Source organism: Neofelis nebulosa, chromosome 7 (genome assembly GCF_028018385.1).
Source record: "Neofelis nebulosa isolate mNeoNeb1 chromosome 7, mNeoNeb1.pri, whole genome shotgun sequence".
In the NCBI taxonomy this organism is placed as follows: Eukaryota; Metazoa; Chordata; class Mammalia; order Carnivora; family Felidae; genus Neofelis; species Neofelis nebulosa.
The window spans coordinates 137879983-137901038 of record NC_080788.1 but is presented as its reverse complement, the minus strand read 5'-3'; the positions used below and the strand labels follow the sequence as shown (position 1 = coordinate 137901038).

At 58.4% G+C, this 21056-nt stretch overlaps 2 protein-coding genes across 9 annotated transcripts in view; one reads left to right on the top strand and one right to left on the bottom strand.

Annotated features, from left to right (window-relative positions):
- ASB2 (ankyrin repeat and SOCS box containing 2) overlaps positions 1 to 8305 on the top strand; it is a 42669-nt gene extending 34364 nt beyond the window's left edge. For 2 of the 3 annotated variants that reach the window (XM_058740161.1, XM_058740163.1), the window contains 3 exons: positions 3860 to 4424; positions 5220 to 5373; positions 7636 to 8305. In XM_058740161.1, coding sequence (XP_058596144.1) covers positions 3860 to 4424; positions 5220 to 5373; positions 7636 to 7772 — 856 coding nt within the window. In that variant the 3' untranslated portion in view covers positions 7773 to 8305. Of the gene's footprint in view, positions 1 to 3859; positions 4425 to 4699; positions 4854 to 5219; positions 5374 to 7635 lie in introns of those variants that run through there. The other variant, XM_058740162.1, reaches the window with a different exon arrangement.
- Positions 8306 to 11192: 2887 nt separating this feature from the next.
- Positions 11193 to 20306, bottom strand: FAM181A (family with sequence similarity 181 member A). 6 transcript variants are annotated; one of them, XM_058740158.1, is made up of 3 exons: positions 20202 to 20294; positions 16910 to 17090; positions 11193 to 12623 (listed from the first exon to the last, which is right to left on the bottom strand). In XM_058740158.1, the coding sequence occupies exon 3, from the start codon at positions 12534 to 12536 to the stop codon at positions 11658 to 11660; it is 879 nt and encodes a 292-aa protein (XP_058596141.1). In that variant the 5' UTR covers positions 12537 to 12623; positions 16910 to 17090; positions 20202 to 20294; the 3' UTR covers positions 11193 to 11657. The 6 variants fall into 6 exon arrangements, with proteins under 6 accessions (XP_058596141.1, XP_058596142.1, XP_058596140.1 ...); XM_058740159.1 differs by lacking the exon at positions 20202 to 20294 and adding an exon at positions 18618 to 18890; XM_058740157.1 differs by lacking the exon at positions 20202 to 20294 and adding an exon at positions 17707 to 17776.
- Between the last annotated feature and the right edge of the window lie 750 nt (positions 20307 to 21056).

Here is a 21056-nt window from a genome sequence, read left to right as displayed (position 1 = left end):
TGTTCTGAGTCCTGATGGAGAGCTGGTGGTTTGCATACTCGCTCCAGCTCCTAGTACCTCGGGACAAGAGGTACACATCCGCCTAGAAGGGTCCCTCGCGGGCAAGAGTTCTGCTGTGCCCTTGGGAATGTCCACAGGCAGATTCCTCCACTGGTGGAGTCTTTTCTGGCTTCAGCATGAGCATCACCTGGGCTCAGAGAAGAGGCAGTCTCTCCCCTCCAAAATACACATACACACACACACACACACACACACACACACACACACACACGGCAGGGTCACCACAGTGCAGCTCGGTGGTTTTGGTAGCCGAGCCATCTGTGGGTGACTGGCTCCCTTGCGAAGGTCTAGTCTGCAATCAAATTACACCCAACGCTGACAAAGGTCACGCCACTGTGACCTCGTGACCCAGAATGCCCGCGTGCTGCGTGTGCAGGGCAAGTGGGGTGCAGTCTCCACGGTGGTCAAGACACCAATGGCCACCGTTTATGGGGCCCCTACTACTCGAGTGAGCTCATTTTATCCTGAAGACCAGCCTCAGGGAAAGGTATCAGCGAATTGTGTTTTGTAACCGGGGCAGAGGGATCCCACCTTGCTGGGTTGTTACGACGAGTGAATGCGATAAAGTCCTTAGCTCATTCGGTCATTTCCAGGATAAATGAGGTCGGTGAGTAAAGTACCTCGAATGGTGCCTGGCACAGAGCAAATGCTCAGTAATATTATTTAGGAGGGTGGGGTGCTCCCAGCAATTCACAGGGGCTCCCTAAAGGGCAGCTCTCATCGTCACCATCGTCATCATCACTCTTGTTGTGATTAATTACCTCCCTGTTACACACGTGGTTCAGAGAGGTTGAGTGACAGGCCTGAGATGGCCCAGTACCGACAGACGACATCGGTGGTGTAACCCAGGTCCACAGCCCCATGTGGGACCCCACACCACCAGGGCAGCTTGCTTTGACTCGAAGCTCTCTGCTCTGTTCCCTATCACTGGGCTAAAATTCAGGCAGGACACTGGAACCAGGGCAGCAGCCTTGAGGACACCAGAATCCTGGGTGGGGACCCGGGGCCTGGAGAAAAGACAGCGAGGCTGTCTGGGACAGAGAAAGTTGGATTCGTTTACTGGTGGGTCCTAGAAACAAGGTGGGGAGGGGGGCAGTTATTGTGACTGGGGTCCAAGGTCACCTGCCCAGCTGCTGCTCTAGGCCTCCTTGAAATAGCCCTGAGCTGGGTCTGGTGTGGTCTCAGGGCTTAAGCTGATGGGTGTGGCTCTTGCCCCCTGGGAAGGGAGAAGGGGGGGGGCAGGGAACCTGGCCTCCCAGACACCAAAGGTTCTACTGGGCGGTGGTCAGCTTTGTTCCTCTTCATGAGGTACACTTTGAGCCCTGTGGCCCCAGGACCTGCCTGTGCGAGAAGTAGAGAGACTCAGATCAATGGGGTCACCTCCTCATCCTCCAGCCCTCTGTCCCACAACACGGGCTGGGGAAAAGGAGTGATGATTTGTGGCAGGGCCACCAACGCGGCCACTCCCTGGGGCTGGGGGAGTGAAGCATCACGGAAAGGCCTGGCCTTGGGAATTCTGGACACCTACATTCTGCCCTGGCTTTGTCATCTGCCTCCAATCCAATCTCACCCTCTTCCTCACCCCATGCCCGGGGCCTCAGTTTCACCCCCTATAAAATGGGAGGGCTGGACAGGCTGATCTCCAGACCCCGTCCTGCAGGGCATATTACTTACTCTGCAAAGTCCTACGGAAGCGTACATTAAGATGACTTTATTGTGTTATTAAGATGACGTTTCTGGGACTGTAGGCGACGCTAGTCATGTTCCCACATTCCTGCCGCTTTCCCCTGGTTGGGCAGGGCATTGCTGGAGGCCAGCTGTGACCTGCCGGGGATGCCAGCCCCATCTGGCCAGCGGCCCCAGGGCAGTCCCTCTCGCTGTTCTTTCCCGGGCTCGGGCATGCCACGGCTGTTAGGGAGCATTTGTTGGCGATGGCTGTGGTCCAGGGCGAGGCCCCAGCCCTGCCTTTGACCAGCACCTCTACAGAGTGAGGTCAGGCCTCCTGCGCCTGCACAAATAGAAATTAGGAGGCAATTAGCCCCCCTGGGTGTGTGAATTTCCTTTTGAGGTTTTAGGGGCAGATTTTAGGCAAACACGGCGTCACTAACAATAATAATACTTTCCGCTGAGATCTTAGCAGGAGATCACTGGCATGAGATTTCCAGGAAGCCGCAAAGCCAGCATGCCAGGAGGCTGAGAGGCATGGGAACAGGCCTGGTGGCACCTGCTTGCCTCACCACGGCCACCTCCTTGGTGGCCACGTGGGGCTGGGAAGTCACCTGTCAGCAAGGGTTGGATGGATTGGGGTCGGTGGCGGAAGCTTGTTCTTGCAGGTGGCAGTGGTCTAGGGGAAGAGAGTAATACAAGGGGTCGAGAGCCCCCAGAATTGCTTTACTACCTTTGATGAGTTGCCTCCTCTCTCTGAATCACATCTGTCAAAAGGAAGGTCACAGACCTGCTCAGGCTACCCCACAGGGCTGCAGAGAAGGTAAACTGGGGCAGGCAAGTTAATGCGCGGTGACGCCAAACTCTCTGACCTATCAGCTGTCACCCTGCCTGCGACACAAGACGTACGGCAGGGGTCGAGAGTGTGGCCTGGGGAATCAGACTGCCTAGGTTCAAACCCTGGCTCCGTCACTGACTGGCTGTGTGTTCTTGTGCAAGTCACATACCCTCTCTGGGCTTCTGTTTCCTCATCTGTAAACTAAGATAGCACACGTACTAGCTTACGGGGCTACTGGGAAGATATAATAGATGAATGTAGATGAAATGTTAAGAGCAGTGTCTGATTCAGGAGAGAGCAAAGCCAGGGATCACAGGAATCTCCAGCCTCAGCAGTACCTGACCAACCCTCTCCAGGCCACAGGCAAGGCAGACAGCCTGGGAGAGACTCGAGTTGGGCTTCAGGGAAAGAGGTGTGGAGACTCACAGGAGAGGGGCAGGGACTTTGTGGTCACCAAGGGCTGACCGGGGCCGAGAGCAGGAGTGGTCCACGCCAAATGCATTCATCCGCTCCTGTCCCCCAGGACCTGGCGGCTCCACAGAGATGCAGGACGGCGCAGCCCTGGGGCAGGAAGGGGGTACATTTCTTGGTTTGCCTTTCCCGATATACGGCCTGGACAAGTCCGTCAACCTCTCTGAGCCTCCAGCTTTCTCATCAGCACAACGGGAATGATGAGACGGACTTTATGGGTTGTGGAAAAGGTTAAACCAAACTGTGTTCGTAAATCCTTTAGTTGTCTCCTGGGACGCTGTGAGCTCTCGGATATGACTGTCACTGTCCCCCTATACCCCCATCCCACCCAGGCAGGGCAGGTGCCAAACTTCTAGCTCCAGATTTCACTACGGGCTCCACTGCCTCCTGCATCAGGTCTGTGGGCCTTCCGGTCCATTCCTTCAGGGAATGAGTTGGGAATGGGGAACCCTCTTTACCCTGAAATAAGTCAGCAGGAAATTCTTGAAACCACAGGCCAGTCGGGCTGAGGTCTTTCAGAGCTAGGACTTCGGAGGCCGTGGGTTCTGAGAGTGAAGCCTAGCTCCACCCCTTCCTGGTTCTGTGACTTCGGGAAGGTGGTCGAAGCTCTCGGAGCCTCAGTTTCCCTGATCTGCAAAGCGGGGATAGCCGCAGACCCGTCCTTCCCCAAGCGGTCATTGTGGGACCGGCTGGCTCCCCGGCGCCCCCCGCTGGTGGGCCACTGCCTCCTCACACCGTAGTCCCCAGCGGCCCGGCCTGGACCCTCGGCGCCCCCTGCCGGCCGGGCCGCCCCGTGACGCCCCGGCTTGCCCGCCCCACCCGCAGGATCGTGCAGATGCTGCTGCCGGTGACCAGCCGCACGCGCGTGCGCCGGAGCGGCATCAGCCCGCTGCACCTGGCGGCCGAGCGCAACCACGACGCGGTGCTCGAGGCGCTGCTGGGCGCGCGCTTCGACGTGAACGCGCCGCTGGCGCCCGAGCGCGCGCGCCTCTACGAGGACCGCCGCAGCTCCGCGCTCTACTTCGCCGTGGTCAACAACAACGTGTACGCCACCGAGCTGCTGCTGCTCGCCGGCGCCGACCCCAACCGCGACGTCATCAGCCCCCTGCTCGTGGCCATCCGCCACGGCTGCCTGCGCACCATGCAGCTGCTGCTGGACCACGGCGCCAACATCGACGCCTACATCGCCACGCACCCCACCGCCTTCCCCGCCACCATCATGTTCGCCATGAAGTACCTGTCGCTGCTCAAGTTCCTCATGGACCTCGGCTGCGACGGCGAGCCCTGCTTCTCGTGCCTGTACGGCAACGGCCCGCACCCGCCCGTCCCGCCGCCCTCCAGCCGCTTCAGCGACGCGCCCGCCACGGATAAGGCGCCCGGCGTGGTGCAGGTAGGCAGGGGCGCGCTTCCCAGGCCCAGCACGCGCCAGGGTGGCCTGGTGGCGGATGCCCTTCGGAGCCCGGGGCGGGGCGGGGGGGAGGGGCATCGCGGTCCGCACACCCCGCAGGCCGTGGAACCCCGTGGCCGGCGTGCTTCAGAGGCAGCAGAGCTCAGTGGCTCCCGTGCACGGGTTGCGTCCTTTGTTTGCTCCCCGGTCTGGGGGGATTTAAGGAAACAACAGCGGAGCAGGGGAATGTGGGAGACTGAGGGGTTCATCACCCACAGCAAACCTGCGCCCGGAATATGATGTTGAATGACCCCGATGGGGATGGAGGTGAGAGCAGATTGGCTAAGAGCAGACGAGGTGCAAAGAGGGACCCAGAGGCAGGACGTGGCCGTGGTGGTGACTTAAAAAGTCCGAACTTGAAATGAAAAGGAGGTGAGAAACACCCTTCTCTTGGAGGTCAATGTAGTGGTTAATGGGAATCATTGCAGGGCCACTTGCTGCGTGCAAAGAAGGTGATGTTCACATTACCTTAATTCTCGTAAAAAAATAATCCTCCAGTTGTCATAGTCCCATTTTCCAGACAAGGAAGTTGAGGCTTAGAGAGGTGATGTCCCGGCTGCCCGCCTTCCGCTTGTGGCAGTAGAGGCCGGTGGAACTGGATCCTGCCTTGGGCGTGCCCAGTGTCCGTCCTCGCATACACCCCTGCTCTCCCCGGCCTCGGGTCCCCCGACCGATGTGCTCACAGAGGCGCTGCCTTTGGTCCCGGGTGCCCCGGCCACAGTGTGTGATGTCTTCCAGTTCTGCGAGATCCTGTCTGCCCCGGAGATGAGCCGCTGGGCAGGGCCCATCATCGACGTCCTCCTGGACTACGTAGGCAACGTGCATCTCTGCTCGCGGCTGAAGGAGCACATCGACAGCTTCGAGGACTGGGCTGTCATCAAGGAGAAGGCAGGTAGGGGCCATTGCTGCTGCCGCTGGCGGGGCACCCTGCCCGATTCAGGCCCAGGACTCGGGGCACGTGACTGTTACTGACATTTAACGAGCACCTACTATGTGGCAAGCTCTGTGCCGCGTGTCACATAGAGGGTCTCCAGGACTGTTCTGTGACTAGAAGACTGGCCCTCAGAGAGATGATGTCATCGTCTGAGCCAGGGTCTGCCCGCTAGTTGGTGGCATCTGGGATTCAAACCTAAGTTTGACCAACCCCAGGGTCTCTTTGCCAAATCGAGCACGTTTTAAATGGCTCCAACTCACCGAGGGGTCCTGGGACTTTCAGAGTAAGTTGCCCATGTTTGTGGGCCACTGAGGTAGTGTGGCGGGGTAGAGGAGGGAATGGTGGTCTCGGGCATTTCAAACGGTAAAGTGCATACAAAGCTCCTGGGCATTTTGTTAAAAATGCAGATTCTGACTCAGCAGGTGTGGGGCAGGGCTGCATTTCAGCGTGCTCCCAGGTCTGGTCCACAGGCCGCACCGGGAGCAACACTGTGGCCTGTCCACTGACCGTCCAGGTGCCCCACCCCGCAGTGTCCCACCTCTCCCTTGCCACCTTCCTCCTTGATCCCCGTGCCCCAATGAACCCGAACGCACTGTAGGATTTTTCATTTGCACGAATGCCTGGGAAGCACTTGCGTTGGACCCTTGATCGAGTTACTGGGGCAGCTACAGCGGAGGGTGGTGGTGACTTGCCCACTCACCCAGGGCACAGCTCTAGAGGCTCTCTAAACATTCACCGAGTTCGTGAATCATTGGCTGCTATCACGGTGATCCTCGGCCACTAGAGGACCGCGGAGCAGTCCCTGCTTAGATGTTGGCCCCACCCCTCCCAGTCCCCTTCTGCCCTCCCTAGAGAAGGGTAATCGCTCTCGAGACCTAGTCCCAGGGACAAATGTGCAGAACCCTTCGGTGTACTATAAACATTTATTAGCAGGTAGTACAAATAGTTCTTAACCGACACCTGTTGTGGTAACTTTAAAGCCCACCCTCCATCTACAGAACACTCTCCACGTGCTTTTTCGTTTAATGCTGTGATGTTGACATTATTTTACCAGACGGAGGGTGGACAGAGGCTCTAAGAGGCGGCAGGTACCCCAGAGTCTCCGAAGCCAGCCAGGCCAGCGGCCCTGTCCTCTGCTCGCCAGTGGCCTTTTACCTTCCTCCTCACAAACTCAGTCTTCACTCAGCTGAGAAAGGGACTGAGCTTCCCGGAGGGGAGGCTCTGTCCTAAGCGAGACCGAGCAGCCAGAAATGCATCTGGATGGCATTTCAGCCACCTGGCCCCTCTGCCATTGTTTCTACATTCCCTCCGCATCCCGATCTTCCCGGGATGGCCACGGCCTCCTCGGCTTGGCGTTGCTGTTTCCCCTGCTTGGAATGTCCCTACCTCCCTTCTTCGCCTGGCAAATACCTGCCCACCCACCAAGACCCTGCTCAGATGGCACCATCTGGTGTGGAAGCCTTCCCCACAGTCCTGGGTTGGTTCCTCTGCATCCCTGGCAGGAACACGGGGCCAGGCAGCCAAGGGGTCAGCATGTGTTTGTTGAGTGAATGGATGGCATCCTTTGATTCAACAAACCCCTCGCCTGTGCCAGACCCTGTGCCCAGGACTGAAATAAATTGCCCCATCACCAGACACATCAACCCCTGTTCCTACCTCACCCCTCCCCCTCAGCTGAGAAAACTCCGCGCTGTGTGAGATATCCCGGGAGGCCTCCCAGGAGGCGGCAGCCAAGTGGGATTTGGGGACGTGTGGGGAGATGCCCCATCCCTGCCCCCACGCTGGCCTGTCTGCACTGCCAGAGCTCAGAGCTTAATTCCATGCATGGGGGCACTTAAGAGGTCGAACTCCCCGACCCCTTCGCTAAGACGTGTTGGGGGGTCCAGGCTGTGTATATACAGGAAGGAGGACAAGACAAGGGGGCTGGCAGATCCGGCTCCAGGTGTGCCCCCCACTACGTCCTCACCTGTGAAATGGGCTTGTACCTGCCCTAGCTGCCGCCTTGGGCCGTGCGGATCGATGAGGGGCGACGAGGCGGGAGCTGCCTCGCCAGATCTTTTCAGCTGGCAGGGGCCGGGGTTTCGGAGCATGGTGGGGTCCAGGCGCCCCCCTCTTATCCAGTCATATCAATTGGGTGTCTCCTACCTGCCAGCAGTCACAGAGGCAAACTCTGCTGCTTGCAAACGACACGCTGGCACTTCTCTTTCTCCCCTTTCCCAGAACTCCCGAGGCCCCTGGCTCACCTGTGCCGGCTGCAAGTGAGGAAGGTGGTTGGAAAGCACCGCATAAAACTGCTGGATGCATTGCCCCTCCCGGGCAGGCTGATTCGGTACCTGAAATACGAGAATACCCAGTAACCAAGGCCGCGTGGAGGAGTCGCTCCTCAGACTTTCACTAAGCCTCAGGACAGCCGTGTCCCCAAATCCCAGGGGGCCTGATGACAGAACGAGGCCGTGGGTTGGCCTCCGTGGCAGCTGGGGCAGCTGCCGTGACCTCACCAGGTCTCTGGGCCAGAGCTTTGCCCGGACCAGAGAACACAACGTGTCAAGTGGGAGAAAAACCCGTGTTTGTTTTCAACCTGATGAGTAGAGCCCAGACTTTCTCTGCCGTTGGGAGTGGCAGAGGCCCCATTCCCGGGGCTGGGCGAGGGGGCAGGGCAGAAGTTGGGGGCGGGGGGCAGGTGGGAGCCAGCAGGGCAGCCGCAGCCCCGCCCCCGACGCTTTCAGGGATGAGTCTGCCTTTCGGAGACAACCTGCCACCGGGCTGTCCCGGTCCCCTCCCACTTTGTAAAACTCTCCACTTGACTCCTGAGCTTTTTTCCTGGAGGTGTGATCCGGCGGGGGTGGGTGGGGGACCCACTTGTCAAGTACAATAAATGTTGCACAGATGACACCTTGCCCCGCGAGGTCCCTCTCACTCGACCCCCTCCTTCCCACAGGACCTGGGGTCTTCGGCGCTGCTCTTGGCGGGTGTAGGGGTGGGGCAGGTGCTGGGACAGGGTGCACGACACCTTTGGGCTTCTGAAAGCCACAGGAGAGCTGGCAGCTGGAGGAGAGGGGGCAGCTTCCTGCTCTGTGAGCGGAGTGGCCTGGGGTTGGTTTTTCTGTCCTGCTTCAATCACCGTGGAAACGGGAGCAGCATCGCAAACAGGGCTCCGTGTCTACAAGCCTCCTGACACCTGGGATTGCCTCGCACACACATGTTTCCTGGCAGCTTGTCCTCGCGTCCTGCTCACCCGTTTGCCACAAAACTTGAGATACCAGGAAGGAAAGGAAATCTGAATACGGGCCACCGTGAGCGAAGGTGCTGGAGGGGTGGCCACTGTCAACCCCTGCAAAGGCACCGAACCGGAGGCACGAAGCCTTGTCCCCTCTGCTGCCCCCCGGGATCCTCACGTGGCTCTGTGGGGGAAGCCAGGGGTTTTCGGGAGCCCCCAGCCCATTTTCAGGTGGGCATGGTTGTGACACCTTCTTGGGATGCTGGGACGCACTGGGCTCTTAGAATACGAGTGCTCGTCAGTACTGGTTGGTCACAGGCACTGGTCAGGGCCCCTCCTCCCCAGGTGTCTCTCCCCAGCCTTGGCCTTCTCAGATCCCGGCCCCTATTCCCCCCACACCCGCGCCCCAACCCAGAAGCTTAAGGATTAAGGCCTGGGCTGGGGCCTGTTCCCAAGGGTCGGTTGTGATTGGCCGGTGCTCGGGTTGTGCTTGGTTGTTCCATTTCTTGACCACCGCTGCTCCAGAGAATGACTTGGGAGCCACAGCCCTCTGCAGAGCCCTCCTCCCCCACCCCCATACTTGGACCGCAGAGATGTCTCAACAGCATCACCAAACACTAAAAATCCTGAACGTGGTTCCGGTTTGTGCACACAGCACGTGGGACGTTAGTGCTGGAGACGTGAGGCTGGGAGGTGAGTTCCTGGGTTTCACTTGGAACCAGCACGACTTAACTTTTTTGTTCAGGGAATCCTCTGCTGCGGCTGTATTTTTTAACCACAGCTGTCCTACATGTCTTTGCCCCCAACTTGCTTCTGCCTGGGGAGTCACGGCGCTGTGTGCTTCTGTCCAGCTGCTTCTTAGTAAAGGTTTCTGCTTCCAGACAAGCCTCCCTGCGTTTGTATTCATGCATCACTAGGGTGTCCCCTGGGGGAAAGGAGCCCAAGAGCGGCTCGGGGCAGCATTCTGAGAAAACACGCCTCCCTGGGCTCTGTTCCTCCCTGGGGGGAGGACAGTTGGATGGCCCAGATGACTAGGGGAGGCGACTTTTGGCGGGTGCGGCTTTCTGTCAGGTCTGTGACAGTCAAGAGTACCAGGTGCTCCCATCATCCCTACGACAATCTGTCTATTTTCGATCATATTTTTCCGATAAGGAAGTTTTGACCCAGAGAGGTTAAGTAACTTGCCCGAGGTCACAGAGCCGGTAGGTGGATCAGAGCTTCTAACACCTTGCTGTACCGTGTGGAGGGGCAGAGCAGACCAGAGCGGCCTGCGGCGAGCGTCCTGATGCCCCACCCTGTGTGCTAGATAACGACTCAGAACAAGTCTGCCGGCATCACGTGGCTTCTGTGGCTCTCAAGTCCTCCCAGACCATCAGACAAACTACCAGAAGCCCACTGGCTTCCCAGGGAGCAGGCTGCCCTCCCATAGAGATGCTCCACTCCAGGAGAATCCTAGAGCAAAACCAGGCAGAGTAGGAAGGGCCCTTCACAATCGCTAATCCTGGAGCCTTGTGTTAGAAAGGATTCCGAGGTCGTATCCGGCACCCGAGGGAGAGTGACTGTGACTAGGTGAGGACACCTGCCTTGGGTGCAGAAATGGCAGGTACCTCTGTTTGCTATCACTGACCTAGTCCCCGGCTTTACAGAGTGGGGAAACCAAGGCACAGAGGGAGATGAACTTTCCAGCATCATGCTGCTAATTAGGGGACTGCAGTCCTCAGCCAGGGCTGGCCCTGCACCTGTCCCAGTGGTGAGAGCTGTGCTTTGATGAGGTCTGTGTGCTCTCAGCCACGGAGAAGGTTCATGCAGCAGACAGACCCTGGGCCGGTATGGAGGCGCATGCCTCTCCAATGGCTTTGCCCTTTAGGCAGCATCAGGGCAAGACCCAGGGCCACTCCCTGCCACCAGCACCCTGCTCTGTGCATTGTCACAGACAGGGCACCTGGTATGTGCCAGGCCCAGGAAGAGGGCCATCAGCAGGTTACCCAGGAATCTGACTTAGCCAGAGATTTTTTTTTTTTTTTTTTTTTTTTGGCTTGTCCACAGGGGGCCAAGCTCCAGTGTGTCCTGATTTTCTCTCTGGCCAGGTCGGGCATGATTGCCTTGGCCCAGCCTCTGCTCTGAGGCCGTAATCAGAGTGGAAGGCATAGCAGAGGGGGACCACTCTCATCCCACCCCTCACGCTGCAGGTGGGGCAAGGAGGCCCCCGGAGGAAAGGTCCAGCACCACATCCCATTGCAGAGCCAGGACTCTAGCCCCACCTCCTCTGGTACCGGCCTCCTTATTCTCTAGAGCACTGTGGACCATCTGGAGATACGGGCCTCCCTCACCCTCTGTTCTTGGACCTGGCAAGCAGAGGTGACCGCCTGGTGACTCCTCTCCACCCTCCTTCCTTTGAGTGGAGCTGCCGGCCCGCAGTGTCCATTCTCAGACACCGTGGAGGTCTTTGGGTCATTCCCGGACACCCCCACAGCCAGCCGCCTTCCCTAAGCTGCCCTCTCCCCAGGCCCAGCCAGCATTTCTTAACCTGGGGACCATTCAACCTCATGACATCAAGATGTGGAAACTGCAAAAGAAATGTCTTTATTCTTTTAACCTTAATTATTTACAAAAAAAAAAAAAAAACAAAACAAAACACCTCGAAAAGAACAGAACTGAGATTGGCTTACATAGTGGGTGGCAGGTGAACAGACGTGTAACTCTGGCTTCTGGAGCGGCTGGCGGGCCGGGGCAAAGCCTCGCCGCACAAGACCGGCACAAGGACAGTGGGATGCTCTGTCAGGCTCTGGTCTGGTTGGAGAGGGGCCGGCAGAGCCCGGCCCCACAGCTCCCAAGGCAAGGGCTGACTTGGCGCCTGGCGGAGAAGCCACTGCCCCAATCCTGTCCTCCCCTCCCATCCACACACACAAAGGGAAGGTTCCCAAGAGGCCACGCCACTGCCCAGCTCGCTTCTCGCACGGAGAGCTCCCTGGGCCCCCAACACCCCTACAGGCCAGAGGTCGGAGCCGAGGGCCTCCCAGCCCGGCTAGAGGTAGCCAAAGACATTGAAGATGGGTGGCGGTACAGCCGGCTTGGTGGGGATAGGCTTCAGAACCACGGGTCTGTACACTTTCTGCCCCGGCCCATCCACATCCTTGCAGAAGTGGGCCAGCTCCCCTGGGGAAGCCGGGCTTTTCCTCCATAGGCTCAGGCCGGGGACCGGGCTCTGGGGCAAGGCCCCTGGAGGACCTGGGTAGACCGGCTGTCCATGGTACTGGAAGGGGCAGCAGCTCCAGGCATTGACACGGCCCACCAGGGAGACCCCAGACATCTTGAGTGCCTCCTTTTCAGCCGGTGCCCTTGGGGATGCCGGCACTGGGGCCGTCTCAGGATCCAAGGGCTCCAAGCCTTTGCAATGTTTCTTACCCTCATAGGGAGGTCCCTCCCTGGGGCCCGGCCCCCCGTCCAGCCCCAGCGGGTAGCTGTGGGTGGCCCGAGGCTCTTCCCAGAAGGAAGCGGGCAGCTGTCTTTTCCTCATGGGCACCTGGCCAGGCCTGGCAGCTTCTGGGTTCTGCCCCTGTAAGGTCTGCTCCTTAGAGAGACATTCCTCCCTGTACGGGTTCCCCAGAGCCTTCTCCTTGCAGCCCCCACCCCCGCCGGGACTGGAATCGTGGCCAGAATCGAGGGGCAGCCTCCCTGGCCGGTCCTCGGGTCCCCTTTTCAGGTGAGGCTCCGCCCCTCTGCCGGGGAGGCCCCGAGGAAGCCGGGAATACTTCTGGGAGAAGCGTTTGAGCTGCTTCTGCAGGTACTTGCGGTGGTCCACTGAGCGGCGGCAGGGTGCAGACTTGTCCAGGGCCGCCTTGATGTCACTGGACGCCAGGTTCACAAAGTTCAGCAGCATCTTTACATCACTGTCGTTTGCCATCACCAGGAGGCCACTGCATGGGGCTTTCCATGAAGCGGGTGGGTTCTGCTCGTGGCTGGCAGCTCCAGGGGAGGGCACAGAGCTGACCTGGGGGGACACACAGGCCATTGGGAGTCTCTCCGGGCACCAGCACCCAGCCGCCGCCCCCCCACCCCCACCCCGAGGCCGCAGGGCCAGCGCCCCTTAGCCTGAAACACAGTCCTGGGCACCGGGCTGCCCATTCAGGCCGCTGAGCATGCGTTTCCTCAGCATCTGGGAGGGAACACGCGGGCCCCCCCTCAGTCCTCCCAAGTCTGGCCCTCCCCTGCAGCCGAGGCTCAGAGAGGCTGGGCGGCTTGCCCAGGGCGGCCCAGCTACAAGTGGCATTGCTGGGGCCGGAGCGCAAGTCTCCGCGTGCCCAGCGCACCGTGTCTCCCACACACCACGCTGCCAACGTGCGCAACTTGCCAGCGAGGTTTTTATTTTCTGAGCCGAGGCCACCGCTCCACTTTAAAGCAAGGCCAAGCCCCTTCTCTCCCCAGTGGTGATGCCCTCCCCCTCCCACCCCCGCCCCCAGGCCTGCTAGCTTCAGCCCCCCCTCTTCGGCGCCCACGCTCCACCCCCGGCGCTCACGCAGGACAGGCAGGACCCCCGTCTGGCACTCAAGCCTGGGCCGGCCTGGCGGGCTGATCTCAGACTGTGGGCAGCGGGGCTCCCCCGCAGAAGCATCTGCAGCGATTTCATGCCTCCTGGGCCACCACCCGAGGCCCCTCGCCCCTCCCCCAGGCCCCAGCCTGCCCCACGCCCCCACCCAGCCGGCGGGAGCCGCCTGAGCCTCCACACTGACCGAGGGTGCGGGCCGGCCCCGGGCCCCCCGCCGACGTGGCCTGGCAGGTTCCCCGCGGCAGACCTGGGCCAGGCCCGGCGTGGCCGGTGAGCTCCGTGCGTCCGGCTGGAAGCAGTCGTGCAGCCCTCGAGTGGGCTGGATGGAGGACGAGTCCCCGGCGCTGGGGGGCCCCTCAGGCCAATCAGGAGCGCCTCTCCAGATACAAAGCATCCCAATCAGGCGGCAGCGCCCCGTTCCCACATTCTTTGCCGTCACAAATTGTCACCATGGGGACCATCACAAAAAAGACAGCTCCCAAATGCAATCATTTCCCGGTAAATTTCTACCCTTCAGCCCCTCCTCCCCTTGACCTCGGTTCCCTGGTTTCTCGAGGGGGCAGTGCGTGCGTGTGTGTGTGTGGGTGTGCATGTGTGTGTGTGTGTGCGTGTGTTTAAAAAGTCCAGGATTGAGGAGGGGCTGGGCCCAGAAGAGATGGGCTTGCATACCTCCCCCAAAGACTCCAGGCCTACAGCTGCCATGCCCCAGTGCAGACAGACAATCGGACGGGGTAAGCCGGGGCGGGCTCTTTCCCCTCTGTCCTTGAGTGTTGAGTGTCTCTCCCTCTCCCCCTCCCGCCCCGTTCCTCTCTCCCTCTCTGTCTCTGTCTGTCTCTGTCTCCCTCTTCCCAGCCCCCTCCCGGAGGCACCGGCCCCTGGCCAGCCTGTGAGGGCAGGCGGCTCGCTGATGTCGGGAAAGGTAGCCGGGGAAGGACTCCCTAACGAGGTGCTGGGATATCCATGGGAAGGGAGCCGGAGCTCTCAGGAATCTTGTCTTTATGTTTGCTTCCTCAATTGAGCTGCACAAAGCCTGAATTGCCCATTCAGCGCGGCCGGACAAAAGGCTGGCGTTGCACGGTCCCCTTGCATTTGTAGTCAAACAGTTAGGGACTTAAATCGAGTCGTCATGATGGAGAAAGAGGTGGACAAAGCCCATAGAATTGCCATCAGCAAACATTTTCCTGTGTCATATTAGCCAGTCTCCATGGCTCCCCCTGGCCTGGGGACAATGGCACAAGTTTGCACACTTGGCTACTGTCACCGTGCCAACGCCGGCAGGGCCGCAAGCGGGCCGCTCTGAGCGAGCGAGGGAGCCCTGCGCTGGCCGCTGGCCCTGCCCACTGACTGGCCGGAGGGAAGGTGAGGCCGCGGGCGGAGGCAGGCTGATCGGCCTCCGTGCCGGCCGACCTGGGCGGGCCCCGCGCCTCCTGCCTTTCTCTGCTCGGGCCTCCTTTCCCTTCCACCTCTTCCCCTTCCCGTCCTTTCCCCCCTTCCTCTTCCAGCGTCTCCTCCGGTCCTCCGCTCAGCTGAACGGCCGGGCCGGCGGCCTACACCCCACCTCTGTAGCACGGTCTGTGATGCCAAGGACTCCTCTCTGAGGTCCCCTCGCCCGCATGGGAGCAGTTGCAGGGCAGGCCCAGGGGATTCACCCAGGAGGATGGTCCCACCCCCTCCTGCTGGCCAATAGACTGCTGCCGCCGGCCACAGTGGCCTGGCTTCAAGCCGCCTCCCTCTCTGGCTGGAGGGTCCCTGCAAGCCAAATGAAGGGTTTGGAGGAGAGGGCCCTGTGCCCACAAGCCGGAACTTAATTTAGGGATCGGGGATCGGGCATGGGATCCCCCGTGCCCCTCCCCCTGCTGAGGCAGCGGGGGAAGCAGGGGCTGACACAGAGGTGTCTCTGGACTGGAGTCTCCCAACCGCTGGCCATCCCCCACCCTGGACAGCGGCTCCTCTCCGAGGCAGCACGATGGCTAAGTCATCGTTGCTCTAAGCGCTGAGAGCTGAGGGTTGTCTCTGCAGCAGAACCGAGCCCAGCCTGACCGGTACAGGCGTGAACATCCTTGCTCCTCTGAACTGGCCCTGCACAGGGCTGCCCCGAGGTCACTGGGGTGGGCCCCTTGCTGCCCCCTGCCGGGGGGGCCAGGTCACATGGCTCGGCTAGTGTTCGAATCCCTCCGTAACCCAGCGCTGGCCCACTTAACCGCCTTCTGCATCATTCTCTGCTGGGACGCTGGCTTCAAACCATCCCGGCCCATTCCCACTGTGGCCTCCTGCAGGCTTGGGGTCTGTTCCTGCTGCAGCCCACCGGGCTTTGCTCGCCGGTGATGTCGTCCCCTCACTGCTCTGCCAGTAGCAAACCCCCAAGGCCAGTGAACCTTGTGGGGTCTGAGTCCATAGCTTAAAAACTCATCCCATAGTGCTCTTATATGGGCTGTTTTTCCTGTGTGTTCTTCCTACTTATTGAGGAGAAAGAAAAGAAGGGAGGGAGGGAGGGAGGGATAGAGGAAGGGAGGAAAGAAGGAAAGAAGGAAGGAAGGAAGGAAAGAAGGGAGGAAGGGAGGAAGGGAGGTAGGAAGGGAGGGAGGAAGGAAGGAAAAAAGGGAAGGAGGGATGGAGGGAGGAAGGGAGGAAAGAAGGAGGGAAGGAAGGAAGGGGAGGAGGGAGGGAGGGTGGGAGGGAGGGAGGGAGGAAAGAAGGAGGGAAGGAGGGAAGGAAGGGGGAGGAGGGAGGGATGGAGGGAGGAAGGAAGGAAAGAAGGAGGGAAGGAAGGAAGGGGGAGGAGGGAGGGAGGAAAGAAAGAAGGAAGGAAGGAAGGAAGGAAGGAAGGAAGGAAGGAAGGAAAGAAGGAAGGGGGAGGAGGGAGAAAGGGAGGGAGGAAGGGAGGAAAGGGGGAGGAGGGAGGAAGGAAGGGAGGGAGGAAGGAAGGAAGGGAAGAAGGAAGGGAAGAAGGAAGGGGGGAGGAGGGAGGAAAGGGGGAGGAGGGAGGAAGGAAGGAAGGGAGGGAGGAAGGAAGGAAGGAAGGAAGGGAAGAAGGAAGGGGACAGGAGGGAGGAAGGGAAGAAGGGAAGGAGGAAGGGGAGAGGAGGAAGGGAGGAAGGAAGGGAGGAAGGGAAGGAGGAAGGGGAGAGGAGGGAGGAAGGGAGGAAGGAAGGAAGGGAGGAAGGGAAGGAGGAAGGGGGAGGAGGGAGGGAGGAAGGAAGGGGGAGGAGGGAGGAAGGAACGGGGAGGAGGAAGAGGGCAGAGGGAGGAGGAGGAGGAGGGAAGAAATTGATACTTGGTCAGCACCTTATATGTGCCAAGAGCTGCAATCAGTGATCACACGTAGAAGACCCCACCTGACCCCGCGACAGCTCACGGAGGGGAGTACTGCTATGAAGGATGTGAGACTGAGCTGCTTTCTCAAGGCCTCACAGCCAATAACTGGCAAAACTGAACTTGAAGCCAGGCCGGTCTCCGTGCACCCTCTCCCATCCCTATGTTTATAGATCCCAAATGAAGTCTAACCTCCTTGGCCTAACCCAGAAAGCCTTTGGTAATCTGACCCCTAACCAGGGCCTGGCGCAGGGTAGTTTCTCACTAAATGTTTCATGAATCACATATGTTGCCCACTCCACCGAATGGAAAAACTGCTGCCTCTGTTTGTTTATTTGTTTGTTTACTATTTGCCCCACCCACCCATCCACCTCCACCTGAGTGAGCTCTGTGAAAGCAGGGCACAACTGCTCATTCACCTCCGAATTTCTGTAGAACGGCCTCGGCACAGAGTAGGACTTAGTGAAGGAGCCTGGTGACGGCTACGGTTGCACCTGACAACAGATCCTCGGTGTTCCTTCTGGACTGTGGGTGTGTGGAGAACAGGGAGCACCGTTTCATAATTGCATCTCTCCGCACCAGACGGGGCCACCGAAGCACCTGTTAAAGGCACATGAGCGGGGCTGACTTGAACTTGAGACTTCCTTCCCCATCATCCGCCGCGGATGCGGGTCTCTGACCTTCCAGCTGCGCTAACCCCTCCTCAAGATTATTTACATGGTTCAGTGTCAGGGACTTCCGGGTTCTAGTAACTCCACTCAGCACCTGTGTGCGGGGACCAGAGGGCACGGAGGAGGGGGGCTTCCTTTGCTTGCTGCTCTGTCCCCAATGCAACGTGCTGGAGGGGAGACCAACTCTGTTCTGACGACTTAACAGCCATCTTCTGTCCACCCACCACTGGGACAAACACCCCAACTTTCCCTGGTTTCCCAGACAAACTACCTGGAGCCACCCATCCAGAATTCCTGGACGTCATCTGACATAACCCACTTCTAGAATTCAGCCAACACAGCTGCAGATTGGAACCAAAAGTGAGAGGAGGCAGGTGGCAATGACATGAACCACCCAGCCAGAGGGGGAACCTGGAAGGTCACCTGGGGCAGTGGGCTTTCAAACTGTGTTTACACAAAGAAGCCCGTTAAACAGACTCCTGAGGGAGTCCAATATAGGAAACAGTGACAGGGACGTGCTAGGAGGGCAGATTTCTTTTACACACCCAAATGCGATAATTTCCGCTTATTTTGAAAACAGCAGATTCACACCAGGAGAGTGTTTTGATGACCTAGAACTTCAAAATCAGGAGTTGTGTGGGGCGCCTGGATGGCGCAGTCGGTTAAGCGTCCGACTTCAGCCAGGTCACGATCTCGCGGTCCGTGAGTTCGAGCCCCGCGTCGGGCTCTGGGCCGATGGCTCGGAGCCTGGAGCCTGTTTCCGATTCTGTGTCTCCCTCTCTCTCTGCCCCTCCCCCGTTCATGCTCTGTCTCTCTCTGTCCCAAAAATAAATAAAAAACGTTGAAAAAAAAATTTTAAAAAAAAAAAATCAGGAGTTGTGGATTACAGCCTAGTATCGGCCATATTTTGTTTTGTTTTTTTTTAATTTTTTTTTTAATGTTTATTTATTTTTGAGACAGAGAGAGGCAGAGCATGAACGGGGGAGGGTCAGAGAGAGAGAGGGAGGCACAGAATCGGAAACAGGCTCCAGGCTCTGAACTGTCAGCACAGAGCCCGACGCGGGGCTCGAACTCACAGACCGCGAGATTGTGACCTGAGCCGAAGTCGGACGCTTAACCGACTGAGCCACCCAGGCGCCCCAGTATCGGCCATATTTTGCTCTGGTTGCAGAACCTATAGAAATCATGACGTAAAGAGATAAGAGGCTAAAATGGTAAATTTTTAAAAGTCTGTCTTGCTATCTCAGGATAGTCATCAAATGAAAACGATTCCCCGAGAAGCTTTAGTATCTAGTCCCCCGGGGCGTTAACCAGTTAACTGCCCAGGCTAACGGGTCTAGTGAGCTGGCTTGTGAGTTACAACTCGTTTCAGTGTGTGTTTGTTAGTACAGTTTTTAGCACGTAATATTTTCAATCGCCAAAAAGAAATTTTAAAGACAATTTTACGTTTCCACACCTCTGTAGAAAGTTCCGTTCCAAGAGATGGGCCATCTTCCCATTTTAGAGGTGAAGAAGAGAGGCTGGGCGGGGGAGATGATTCACCCAAGGTCAGGCTGTTCTGCACCCTGACGTCTGCTCAGAGCTCGGCCCTAGCCAGCACTCACCACTGGATCAAGGTATATGACACATAGTGAGCCATTTGTTCAATGGATAAGGAAACTGAGGCACAAATTAGCATGGAAACTTGCCCAAGGTCGTCTGGTCAGTAAATGGCAGACCAGGGCCTGAGATGCCGGCAGCCAGGTCAAGACGCTTGGTCGTGACCATTGTGTGATGCTGCTCCCTTCTGACTATTAACTAACTCGCAGGCCCCGACTCCCTCCTAGGGGCTTAGCTAACCCAGAGAGCCAGGCACGCCCCTCCCGACCTGGCGACTTGGGCCTGACCATCTCGACTCCCGGAATACACAAATGCCCCTTCAGAGGCACAGCGGCACGGCCAGCACCTCGCGGACGTGTGACAGACATCACAAGATGATTTATGTAACCCCCTTATATAACGGGAGTATTTCTATCAAAGACTGGCCTGAGGCAGGCTGTCAGCTGTAATCAGAACAGACAGGCCTTTCCACTTTTCTTGGAAAGAAAGGCATTGGGTTGAAATAAACCCCTTTGGCTGCCAGGCCGCCAGACCGGGGGCTTCCTGCCCTGGTGACCTCCTCTCACAGCCAAGGCTGAGCACCAGCATGGCGGTGCCCTCAGAGCAGCCGGAGACCTCGTGATGCCTCACAGCCCTGCTCCCCAGTCCCCGCGCCCCTGGCCATGGCCCGACTGCAGTGGCAGAGACAAGTGTCAGTGTGACCGTCTTTAAGGTCGAGCTAATAGCAGCTCGCTGGCAGAGTGGACAATGAGGATTAAGAGAGATCATCTGGGGAGCGTCGGGGTGGCTCAGTCGGTTAAGCATCCGACTTTGGCTCAGGTCATGATCTCACAGTTAGTGAGTTTGGATCCCACCTTGGGCTCTCTGCTGTCAGCACAGAGCCCACTTTGGATCCTCTGTCCCCATCTCTCTGCCCCTTCCCTGCTCATGCTCTCTCTCTCTTAAAAAGAAATAAACCGGGGCACCTGGGTGGCTTGGTCGGTTAAGCGTCCGACTTCGGCTCAGGTCACGATCTCACGGTCTGTGAGTTCGAGCCCCACGTCGGGCTCTGTGCTGACAGCCCGGAGCCTGGAGCCCGCTTTGGATTCTGTGTCTCCCCCTCTCTCTGTTCCTCCCCCACACGTGCTCTGTCTCTGTCTCAAAAATGAATAAATGTTAAAAATTAAAAATAAAAAAAAAAACATTAAAAAAAAAAGAGAGATCGTCTGTGACCAAGCCTAGTACAGTGCCTGGCTCAGAGTCTGTGCCCTTCCCCCAGCTCTGCCCCTCTGGGCTGGGTCCACAGCTGCCCAGTGAAGCCCAGCCTGGGCACGGTTCACCCATAGAGAGGGGCTGATGTGGCAGGAATAACACAGCAGTCATGCCTTTACGCCCCTGTCGGGTGATCCCCATGGACCACTGCCCCCCACTGATCCCAGCTACTGTGCCACATGTCTGTCACCTTGCCTGTGACTCCGGGAGCCTTTCTGGTGCGTCTCTTCACCCAACGCAGGGCACAGCCAGGAATGAAAAGTCCGTTTAATCTCAACTGCCAACTCGGATTTGATTGGCGATGGCTGGCAGGTGCCCTGTGGAAAGATTCCGAGGGCCCCGCAGGCCCGGCAGTTAGAATGCCCTGATCAGCTAGTCATGCCTTCTGTGGGCGCGGATGGAGATGGGCTGGCTGGGTGCCAGGTGTCCCTGCCTCCAGCTCCCAGTCACAGGCTGCGAAGCCAGGGTGTGCAAAGCTTGACGTTCTGGTAACCCGACCCTTGGGATTTTAATCAAGGGAACAGAGTCCCAGAGAAAGACTGATTTTCCAAGTCCTCAAGCGCTCCCACTTCCCAGACCAGAGCTCATTGACTCCGTGCAATACACAGAGACTAGAGTGGGTAGGCATTTTGGAGAATAGAGGCACTGAGGTGTTTAGGACAATGGAGAGAGGAGGTCGCCATGGCGGGGGGTGGGGTGGGGGTGGGAGGTGGGGCAGAGATAAAGTTAGGAAGAACGGTTGAATCCCCAATGTACTTCTGCATGCTGTAGACACATAATAAATGTTTGCTGAACAAATCACAACATGGAGCAAAATGACTGGTTGGCTCCTGAGTCCTGTTGGGGGCTCCGGTAGCCAGTCGTGAAACATCCTGGGAACAGCATACGCTCCGTGGCCCTCCCGGCCACAGCTGTCCCCCAGCAGTTCCACATAAACAATGCACTCACTCATCAGAGAGGAGCCCTTGCCTCCCCGAATTGGGATTTCCTAAGAGAAAGGTGACAGGGGAGGAGCCCCACTCCCCTTAAATACCGCGATGCACTG